This window comes from Diorhabda carinulata, chromosome 3 (genome assembly GCF_026250575.1).
Source record: "Diorhabda carinulata isolate Delta chromosome 3, icDioCari1.1, whole genome shotgun sequence".
Taxonomy (NCBI): Eukaryota; Metazoa; Arthropoda; class Insecta; order Coleoptera; family Chrysomelidae; genus Diorhabda; species Diorhabda carinulata.
Genome location: NC_079462.1, coordinates 32,386,683 through 32,398,855, shown reverse-complemented (window position 1 = coordinate 32,398,855; position 12,173 = coordinate 32,386,683). Strand labels below are relative to the sequence as shown.

The 12,173-nt window shown below is 32.7% G+C and overlaps 1 protein-coding gene across 2 annotated transcripts in view; it reads left to right on the top strand.

Moving 5' to 3' along the window:
* Positions 1-10,302, top strand: part of LOC130891642 (homeobox protein orthopedia) — a 47,341-nt gene extending 37,039 nt beyond the window's left edge. For both annotated transcript variants that reach the window (XM_057796491.1, XM_057796490.1), the window contains exon 5: positions 2,818-10,302. In XM_057796491.1, the coding sequence (XP_057652474.1) occupies positions 2,818-3,101 (284 nt within the window). In that variant the 3' untranslated portion in view covers positions 3,102-10,302. The remainder of the gene's footprint in view (positions 1-2,817) is intronic.
* Positions 10,303-12,173: the final 1,871 nt, after the last annotated feature.

Sequence of the window (12,173 nt, the reverse complement as noted above, 5' to 3'; positions counted from 1 at the left end):
AAAAAAAATATCGGCCAAATGCTCGCCACGGCTTCGGTGGCATACCTCTATCCGATGGTCCATATTTTCAATGACTCTGAGATAAAATTGAGGTTCAATGTCGTTTTTGTGCCGAATATTCTCATCCTTTAGCTGTTGAATTGTTCTCGGCTTATTGACGAATACTTTTTCTTTCGAATATTCCCAAAGAAAGAAGTCCAACGGTGTCAAATCACATGATCGTGGCGGCCAATTAACATGAGATAACACGACCATTGAATTTCTCGAGCAAAAGAGCCATTGTTTCGTTGGCTGTGTGGCAAGTGGCAGCACCCTGTTGGAACACCATTCACGGTAACTGCTCGGCCGACCTCATTTTCGAAGAAGTAGCCGCTAGCCCATAAACCGCACCAAACAGTTTAGTGCGGTTGGGTTAGGTGCGGTTTGTTGATGCATCGACTTTTCAACAATCACTCGTGGATTCTCATTTGCCGAAGTACGGCAATTCTGCGTGTTAACGAATCCACTGAGGTGAAAGTGTGCCTCGTTGCTGAAGATGATTTTCTTTGTAAAGTCACTATTCACTTCTGTCTGTTCAACCAACTAACTATTCGGAGTATTGACGACGCTTGAAATGGTCAGCAGGCTTCAGCTCTTGAGCCAATTCAACCTTGTAAGCGTGTAAATTCAAATCTTTATTCAAAATGGGCATCAGTGATGTTCGTGAGATGTTTAATTGTTGGGCATTACGACGAGTCGAGGTTTACGGCTCTTCTGCCACACTATCGCGAACAACAGCAATGTTTTCCGCAGAACGAACGGGGCGAGCATGCACAGGTGTTTTCACATTTCCTACAGACCCGGTTTGCTGAAATTTGCGCACAATTCTCCCGATTGTGGACACATTTGGTCGATTATGCTGAACAAAAAAAATCACAAAGTACACGAAATGCATTTTGATTTAAAGGCCCCTTTTTGGTAAAAGGCTTCAACAATCTTAGCGCGCTGCTCAATCGTATACCTCTCCATGGTTGAATTTGTCAAACACTGAAACAAAGAATTGTCAAATTAAGTCGGGGAAAAAACTTGATGTTAAGGTGCAACTCACAATTAACATCGTACATTAAAGTTGGACCACCTTTTATAAGGTTACGATTCTAGTTCTAGTTCAAATTATCCTTTCAGTATTAATTTAAATCCGGAAATAGTATATTACGTAACGAGTTGAGTGATACATATTGAACTAGTTACTGTTTTGCACGAGTATGCGTTGAGGCGATTGCTGAAACGTAACGAGTGCGAAATACACTTTCCAACTAGTTGTCTACACTATTTTTTTACGACCACGTACTTCAAAGAAACGTATTTTTTTACATAAGAAAATCAATTAAACAATATCACACATTTGTTGAAAAGTATATAAATACGTGTGCTGAAAAGTTAAAATGTCCTACAAAATATTTTTTATTTTGTAATAGTAGAGATGACAGAAACTAAAAGAATGATCAAAAAATGTTTTATAACAAGAAGTACTATAAGAAGTATAAATTTTTTGTAACTATATTAGGTACCTAACAAGAACTAAATAATTAATAATTATTTTATTGTAAACACTAATATAACCTCAAAAAATCATATTGTGTACTTCTTCAGTCTTCTTAAATTTGGCCTTTTGCTTTTAGACACCCAACCAGATTCATATTGTATTCGCGTATTCCATCGTTCGAGACCAAATATAATATAAGAAAAAGAAGCATTTCAATACATGAATGTTTTGTTTTTTTTTTAGTACATGTGTGAAATAAGCTACTTTCTTACGCCAGTCGTAAAACATATTATTTTTCGTACCTTTTCGATCACTTAATTGGAATATTTTGCCTTACTGCTTCCGCAATTTTATTTAAATTATCAGCAATCTTTTCGGAAAATATTTTTTGTATTTACAAAAATTCAAAATGTCTACCTCTGTTTACAATGTTGCCTTAGTGACTTTTTATTTTTTTTTTAAATAATAAGAGAATACTCAAAGGAGCTATTTGTCAGTAAAATTCATATTTTAATATAATTTTGCTTTTTATTTAAAACCGAAAGCAGTACGAAAAAAACATATTACGATATACGCCCGGGAAGTTATTATTACGGAACTCAATTAAATATTCTTGACTCGGCTCCTTCGTCGCCTCGTCCGTAAACATCTACATGAACAATCCGAAGGAGATCAGTCAGCTAAAGGGGAATTTATTGACAAGAGTTTTCACAAATTTGCGTTCGCGTTTAGAGGTGTGCCGTCTTCGAGAGGGTCGTCATTCAGATGATGTTATTTTTAGAAATAAACTTCATTTAATCAACTAATTATCATATCTTTTGTTTTGGAGGCTTGCTAACAGCTCTCAGCTTATAGTGGATGAGAATTAAGGGACCGTCGAGAGATTATGAGTGCACCAGATAAGCGATTTCGACCTTGTCCCCATGTACCAAGCTATCAGCAGCTCCATACCATGCTTAACAACTCCCAAATAATAATATAAAATGAAATTTTCATCACTGTTCGATGACGTAAATTACTTGTCTCTATTTCATCGTCTAGAGCTTTTTATGTTCCGCATATTGCATATCATATTTTTGGTCCTCCTCAAAACTTTCGTTATGGAAAAAAATAGACAATTAAGGAAAATTATGATGTTTTTGCAATCTATAGAGGATCTACACAGACGAAATTATGAACAACGGCCAAAAATCAAACATATCAATGATACTTGGGTATTTGAAAACCATCAACTTTAAGTTAAGAAAATTGTATTTGTACAAATAGATTTTTTAGTAACGTTTGTTTTTCAGGTGACAGTATGATGACATACTGCAACAGCGGCGGCGGCGGAAGCGGTAGCGGTGGCACGGGTGGCTCCCCGACTCCCCAAATTCCATGTTCAAACGCCGCCACTCCGCCAGTAGCTGCTGGCGCCTCCCCGAATGGTGGGGGTGGCGGTGGTGGTGAGGAGGACGACGTCTGGCGCGGTCATAGCATCGCGGCGCTCAGGCGTCGAGCGTCCGAACTTAATGCCACCATTCCGTCTTACCTACAAATCAACTACGACGCGCATAATAACGCATCTGTATACTAGTGTTGTCTCGTTTTTTTTATATATATATATAGTCTTTTTCTTACTTACATATTTCAAGTGTACATGGAATGTTTTTTTATTTTCAATGAGAAAGTTGTTTGTGCAATATAAAGTTGTTATATTGGTTAGTCATCTAAGTGTTGAAAGTCTTTTTGAAAAGATCTTTCACTTTAAATTATCATTATTTAAATAATAAAAGCGTTTGCATCGCGTTGGCGACAGAAACACCATTATTAAGAATAAGTTGCGAAATTCAATAGTGCAATTTTTGGTAATTAGAAATATTATACATATACAAGGTGGATCTTTGCAAATCTGTTATGTTTTAGGACAATCATTCATTGTTAGTTTGATTATTTCATTAACATAGTTTCTTTAATCGCATTATTTGTTATTAGTAATCAGTTATCATAAAACCGATTTTTTCTGTGATTTGTGGATTTGAAATTAAACATCAGGTCCTGAAGATATAACAAGGAGACCATAAATTCAATCTAACCGGTTGGAGGTTGGAATAAATTACGTTAGGGTATGAAAAAAGTTATATCTCTTTGAATTTACCCATTTGATTCTTTTAAATATTGCTTAAAATTTTTAAATTAAAAAAAAAATTATTAAATTACAGAGCTGAAGTTTTCCTAGATAGACTCCGTCATACTTTTATCACTTCTCAGGAAGCTTTCGGATGCTTTTTCGTAAAAATATCTCGCGCAAAAAAATCTACCTCCGCATTGCTTTCGAATCGTAGTCCACCGAATGCCTCTTTCGGTAGACCAAATAAATAGTCGCATGGCGGTAAATCGGGACTATAAGGAGAGTACTACAATGTTTCCTAAACCTATTCGTTCCACGTTTGCTTCGTAAGCATTACTTGTATACGGTATGGCGTTTTTTTGCAGCAATATCGCACTACGGATTCGATTACTGCGTCGTTTTGGTTTATAGACAGGTTTCACCGTGTTTTTTTGGATTTACTATAACACTGCTCGTTCACAGTTCGTTGTTTAGTACCTTTCCTGCCTATAGTGTTACCTTAGCTTTATCTGGCGCGCCTTCGTCTTTCTCTCACTACGTAGACTCGAGTTTTCCTCTTCCTCTTCATACTGCGGTAGGAGACGCACGCAAACTTCCCAGCGTGTGAATTTCTGCTCAAAATTCAAAATTTTCAGCACGCATCTGGCTGAAATTTTGCGGTAACCAAGTTGTTACTAGCTACTGTACTACCTACGCTTACGCCCAATTCTTCAGCCATATCGCATAAAGTACTGCATCTGTCTCCCAAAATTAATTTTTCTACATTACTAACGTTTGCTTGATGTCGATATTGTTTGACAAAAAAAACGAATAATGACGTAAAAGACTAGTTTAGAATCCAGTGCATCCACTTTTTCAACACCACGCGCGTTTCTTCAAAAATTCCGGTTTATATCCGAAGTACCCTCATAATTCTGTTTACTAGTACAACTATACCAAAAAGCTGTCTTGCAAACCTGTAAAGTTTTGATTATCGAAACAATGCAATTTTAAATGTTTGTTTAGCAAACATCCTGTGAATATGAATATGAATATCCACAACGATTCCAGTTCCAGTTAGAATTTAGTTGAGAAAATGATATTTTATTGTAATGCTGAGTGTGGAAAATATCAGAATATACCAAACAGATATAGCGAAATCAATAATATCTCATAACAAAGAAGAAGAAGCTGAAATAAATAGAAGAATAGGAAGAAAGTACAAAAGATGAGATGAAGATGATTGAATATTCCAAAATTAGAGTTTTCAGAACTTCAATCCTATCTACGGTGACATATGGATGAAAAACATATTAACAAAAGAGAGAATACAAAAATTTCTGACACCAAGGATACTGAGATCTGCAAAAAGATCGTTGAATAATAGTAATTAGAAAAAAGTATAGTAACACCAATGAAAGTAGTTGTTAGGTGTTTTAAGAGAATTGGAAACAAATTGAGGCAGCAAACAACTTGAAAAAAAAGGTAGTGAGAACAAAATAAGAACAATGAGAAGAAAAAAAACGAGAAACTTTGAATCCTACGCTACTTTATGTGAATATATTGCATTGCAGTAGAAACTTTTTTAAATAGAAGATAGGTATTCAATTCTGGTGCAGATCTTAACTCTATTGATTTTTGCATTCGAGGAATAGAATCCTCGAGGCTATAGAATTATTTATTGATAACACTAATAACAGATAACAATAAGATTTTGTTTTTAAAATTGTACCGTATTCAATTGTATGTATTCAAGGAAATGAAAACCATGTCGAAATTTAATCAATTTGATCTATGTATTTTCGAACGGGCTGTAAGTTCTGTTTTTTGGAATTTGAATATTCGCTGACTAACTGGATTACAAACCAATATAACATAAAAATGTAGTTTTTCATTTGGTTACGGAAATAATTTTACGCGCCTCATAAATTTTAAAAATAATTGAAAATTTTATACTTTCGCGTTCCCCTCGATTTTAAGCGCTAGAAAATCGAAAAATCATCCGATTTCGATGAATTGTTTTTTAAAATCTTCGTTTTTAAGAAGGATTTATGAAAAAAATTATGGGAATAAAAAAAAATGGAAATTTATATTGATTTCAGGGCTTTAAATGTTCATGAAAATGCACTCATTCACGTGTAATTGTTGATAACTTTTTTCCAAATAATCAAATGAAGTTTTTATGGTTTTCTTTATAATCTGCACAAAAAAACGAACAAATTGAAAAAAAAATTATACGAAAATGTTGATTTATCATGTTTTTACAATTAAAAATAATAATTTGTCTTAAAATTAACCTTTTCTCACATACAATCGTTTGTATTTTTTATTAAGGAAAGTTATATGAACAAAAACATTCTTAAAATCAAGTATTGTAATGAAGTGTACAATATTAAAAGTTAACTTGGAAAAATTGAAAATTTTCACTATTCAAAAAATGGTATCTTACTAAGGTTGACTGTTAGACATAAAAAATGAATAAGCAAACATTTTTCAAAATGTTCGTTTTTGTGTATAGATTAACAAAAAAATATTTGAACTTCGTTTGATGCTTTGTAAAAAAGTTATCAACGATTATATGCGAAGAAGTGCGTTTATAATCACATTTGGACAAGTCATAAAACTATATGACATCTCCAGGTGAAATATTTCCCATATTTTTTTCATAAATCTGCCGTAAAAATAAAGATTTAAAAAAAATTATCGAAATCGGATTATTTTTCGATTTTCGTAAGTATAAAATTATCAAATATTTCTATTAAGTGCAATAGTTTTAAGTTAATAAATTGAGTTACTTCTTGGCAAACTGAGATAATTTGAAAACCGTCATAAAACCGGATTCTCCAGTCATTTATACAAATTTTTATTTTTCTGTAAATTAACACTAATTTGAACATTCGTGCTTCGTTCACACCTCAATCTCAACCTCAACATTTTCTGAATATAAATTCAACTTTTTATATTAAATAAAGTCGTAATGATACAGATTTAACTGACTGACGTTTTTAGAAATCATGTACGTTATGCAGTTGAGTAATTATCAAAAAATTCCGAGAGAAATGCACGTCCATCAATTATGAAATCCATTTTGAACATGCTCTAATAAGAGATAAAATCAATAGATTGGTTGGTAAACAAATATTTTAACTACATGAAAATTGAAATGAAACAAATATTAACAACCCTGCAAATCAACAACCATACGAGCACAATCAGTCTTTCAAATAAAATTTACAATTTTTTGTTCCAATTAGAAGAATCAGAACGTTGTATAATAAACCTAGTTAATGTCAGCTGCGGCTGAGTGGGCGGGATGAGATGAGAAAAAAAAAGAAATTTAGTCAATTCCTCCCAACTAAAAATTTGTTAAACTGTAACTATCCCAATATCTCGAGGAAACAAAATAATCAGCTGACTGTACTATAGTCAGTTGGCGCATCGAACAATTTAAATCGAAAAAACAATTTAAATTTTCAGTGACTTTCTCTCAAATAAAAATTGTATATACAATAAGTCAGATGGACATATCTCGTTGGAAAAACCGTCAGCTGATACTTTAGAAGTTATTACGTAGAAATATCTATTGCTGACTAGGTTTAACTCGACTCACTGCTAGCTGATTTTTTTTATATATCACAGCAGTATATTATCGATCAGCTTACCGAGCCCGCAGATGATGTTCACTAGGCTTTATAACATAACTCTCTGATGCATATCACCAATTATCTTTCGAAAGAAATAATTAACCAAAATTTCACCTGGCTCCCGGACTACTAGTGCTGCTACAAAAAAAGTAGGTACGTGCCAAAGGTCAGCGACTGTCTTCTGCTTAGCCCGCAGCTTACTATTTCGAAAGCCATATCTGTCTCTAGATAAATCAGTGTAGCCGTATTGGGCTGTTTTTTTTGTTTTGCTCTAAAAATAAAACTTGGAAAAACTTGAACTAAAACTCTCAATTTATTGAAAGTCTATGGTAATGAATGCTTGTCGCCTCTATACGTTTTTGAGTGGTTCAAGTATTTTCAAGATAGCCGAGAAGATATTCAAGATTATTGATGTTCGGGTCGCACTTCAACGTCAAAAACGGATGGAAATATAGAAAAAGTCGGCATCGGCGATTCTTAAATCTATAGGGATTAAGAATTTGTGCGGCAACTGTTACATGAATATATCAACATACCAAAAGTGTGTGCAATACCTAGAATAATCACATTCGAAGATAAGAAGCTCGCAAATACAACATCCTAATTTAAGGACAAATCTGCATTAAAAGGAACAATATTTGAGTCTGTTAGAGCTATGCGCGCTTCCTGAAGGAACTGACTTCCTGCATTGTTTTGAACAAAGGAAGATTCGCATGGAGCGAATTAAATCTCATATATAATCAGACCAGATATTTAATATCCACATCTCGTAAGTTCCTGAGATTTAAATTTATCCCTTGAAGCTTTTTGAATTTTTCTTGTTTTATTATATTTTTGTTTTTAGTTTTCTCCGATGTTTCTGAGTGAATTCGAAATATGCCGACATAATTTCAATGCACTTACTCCATTTCCATATGAAAATGGATATTTTTTGCATAAATACATACTTTTAAGGTATGATATCTTTTAGATTCATTACTTAGTTTATATCACATGCCTAGGATTTATTTTATTTAGATTTTTCTGAGCATGAATAAACTTTTTCACAATAAACAATAATAACAAAAAATTGAACTTGTCTGTCAATTTTTGAGGCTCGTTTCTTATCCTACAACATAATCATGTATGAATTGAATAAAATATTATCACTAGAAAATGTGCTGTTTCGCTAAATTTTATAAGTAGTTCATTAAAATAATTCGATTTTGTGAAAAAATACGGCACCAAATGAAAAATCAACCCATAAAGTGTTACTTGTTGTTATTTATTAATTTAATACTCAAAATATATTTATTTCTCGTGACTTGTGACATCTTTGTGTATACGATGTAAAATATTAACTGTACAAATTTATAGTTATTATTATAGATTAGATCTGTTTAGTATCTTCAATTAAATATGTGTGATGTACTTGAAAATTTCTCTTGGAATTATCTAGATATAATGACAAATGGATCTGTGCTTAGGTATTGCAAAATTAACTAAAACCGAATAAAATTCGTGAAATAAAGTTAATAATATATCCCAAGAGACTAATAATATAATAGAAAGTTAATATGATTTTCAGTGATTTCCGAGGAAATTGCTGGAATAAAAAGATGTTTTCAGGATACTTTCCAAGATGATTTTGATACAATACAAATTATTTCAACTCAGTATACTTGAAAATATATTTATTTCAATTTTCCGTTCTACGTGTAGAAATTTATCTTTTAGTTTAAGCTGAACATTATTCTTTACTTTTAGTCATAGACAGTCTTTCAGTCTCATATACGGGGTGTTCCACGACGAGTTAAAGCTATCTGTATATGGTAAAATACTTATAGTAAAATCATGAAAATTTCTACGTTTGTGTTTTCGGATACGATCTTTTTAACTGAAATATTTTCAAAGATGGCTAATTTCCGGTTCTACCGGTTTCCGAGATATTTGAGATTTTTAATTATTATTGTATGTTTTAACAAGTTTTAATTTTTTTGTATACTTTTAGTAGGCTTTGTAATAAATGACACTTATTCAACTGTCATTAGTCAATTGTTGATACTTTCGAAAATCGAAGATCAGTAAATACAATTTGGTTTGATTTTTCTTACAGACCTTAACAAGATAAAGAAAAATACTTATTTCTTAGTGTTTGTATCAACGGTTATATTAAAAAAAATAATTTGATATTTATAAAGTTAAACTTTGAACACTTTGTGTAGACACCCTGTATAAAATGAAAAATTTTTTAACATAGATTCAAATACGTCTGATCTTGCTTAAAGCAACCAAACAGAAACCATTTTCATATCTTTAAGGGTATCTTCGTAAAAAAATAATTTATCAGGGTCTGCAACGGTTAAATTTTTTACAAAAAAATTAATAACTCAAAAAGTATGCATTTTACGAAAAAAGTGTTTCAACAAAAGTATACTAAAATTTCACGTAGATTTTAAAAATGTATTAATATACAGGGTGATCTCTTTAAAATAACAAAGTTACAGTTAGTTAAAAAGATCGTATCCGAAAACCCAAACTGATTTTACTATAAGAAATTTGCCAAATACAGATGTCGTGGGACACCCGTAAAGGATAAAACGAACTTTTTTTTTTAGAACACGTGTCTCTTATATTATTCGTTGTCTTCTTTGTTATCGAGTCCATAAGTTACACGTTGATCTCTTTTACATAAATCAAGTTTATTCAAATCTAGAGGCCAAAGTATTTCTAGAAGTATGCTTGCTTAGTGTTTAAGGTGTGGGGCATTAGACTTTTTCTGACAACCAGTTTTATCTTGCCTATATTGAGTTGGAATAATATAGTGTTATCGGACTACCCTGTACGTGACAATTCTTAGCACAGATAATAAGGGATTTTTTATGTGTATATTAAAACCGACTGTATACGGCAATTTATTTCAACAACTAGGATAGAAGTTACAGATTTTTTAAACATAAAGTATAACGAAGAGTCAAGTACTTTCGAATTTCGTTTAGTCAACAAAAAAAAATGAACTTTGAATTGTTTATAGGTTGTAAAAATAATTAAAAAAATGCTTTCGACATTCATGTTTTTGTTTACATTTCCCTTTTTCATTTTACAGTAAAAATCAACAAACCTATCTGGGTCGATCTTTTTTAAATCACTTCGAATACTTTAATTCGAGGTCTACTTTATCTATAGTGATGAATGGACATATAGTCATTATCTACTTCAAAATGAGTTGTAGTGTTTACTGTATGGAGGGAGATAAAGGTACCTCTAACCTCCATAGTTTACGTATCGAGCATGCGCACTTTCTTATTACATAGTATCGAAACTCTCAGTCATTCATTTCCACTAGACTTGCAACGAATAGTATATTCGGCAGTATACCGAATATTCGGCGAGGCCCCTGACCGAATAGCCGAATATTAGGCAAAAGTATTCGCACTGCATGTTTCGACAAGTTCGAATATAATAAAAGCCGAATAGGCCGAATACCGAATAGTAACCGAATATTCGTTGCAAGTCCAATTTCCACATGTTAAAACTCGCAAATCTCTATTAGGACCAAAATTTTTGTAGACAATTGTGTATTAACGTGTTCACAATGAAAACAGCGCTTTCGCTGACATAAATTTTTTTCTATTATCAAATCAAGCGAAAGTAACTGGCATCGACATATTTGTTTATACCTTGCAACCCAGTAGTTTGTCCACGTAAATAATAGACAACCCTCTGCACATTCTATATGTTTCATACTTTAAGTCAGGATATAATTTTCTTTTTATAATGAAAAATAATTTTTTAAATAAATCTAAAATACTTGAGACACTGAAATAGATGTCGACTTTGAGAAACCTAAAGAACAAAAAAATGTTATTGCAGAGCGATTATTTAAAAGCATCGAAAAAAATTTTCATGACACTATTAAAGTTTTTTCCCATATCGTTCTAAATCAATTATCACGAAATAAGAGATTATTTGAAGAATGTCCTTCCACAATTTAATACAAAATATAAATAGAAAACAAAGTGTTGATATTAAGTTAAAATTTCGACAAGCCTTAAGCCCCATCTTCCATAAATCAACGAAACTATCGTAACGCAATCGATCATTCGCTGTACATTATTTCTCTCAGGTTTTATATTCGGTTCATAGATGGTGGTAAAGAATGTTAGAACAAATTTAAGCGATGACTTTTCCACATTAGTATTAACCCGATCATTATTTGAATGTTTGGAAGTCAATGTAAACCTCATTCTTTGTCGTTCGGATATTTTATAGACTTTGGGTCATAGTCAAACAATAGAATCCCTTTTATCCTATTATGCAGTGGGTAAAGGCGTAGAATTCTTTCGTTTTTAGAGAATTTTTTTATCCGTCTGTAGCCCTGTGTCACTTCGACGGAAAGCGTCTCGTTTTTTTGTTTACAGTGAATTTTGAAGTTGGATCTTAAACTGCATTCTTATAAGCTCCAGTTAACACAGGAATTAAAAGATACCGACTTTAAAGCAAGATTGGTATTTGCTGAAGAAGTGCTTAGTCGATTTTCCACCTTAAACAACATCCTTTTTTTTTTGATGAGGCTCATTTTCATTTAAATGAGTTCGTAAACAAATCCAAAAATGGAACATAAAAAACCACTGCATAGTCTGAAAGTAACGGTATAGGCAGTAATCTCAAGCAAATGAATTATTGGCTCTTTCTTCTTTGAAGATTTACGAGGACGAAACATCACCGTTAACACCGACCCCTATGTTGCGATGTTGGAGGGATATTTGACTCCAGAACTTGCGAGATTAAGATTAGCGAATACGAGAACTTGGTTCTAACAAGACGGAGCGACCTCTCACACATTGAATGACTCTATGGCGGCTGTGAGGCAGATGTTTCCTTCTAGACTAATTTCCAAAAGAGGTGATATCCCTTGGCCCCCACGTAGCTTTGA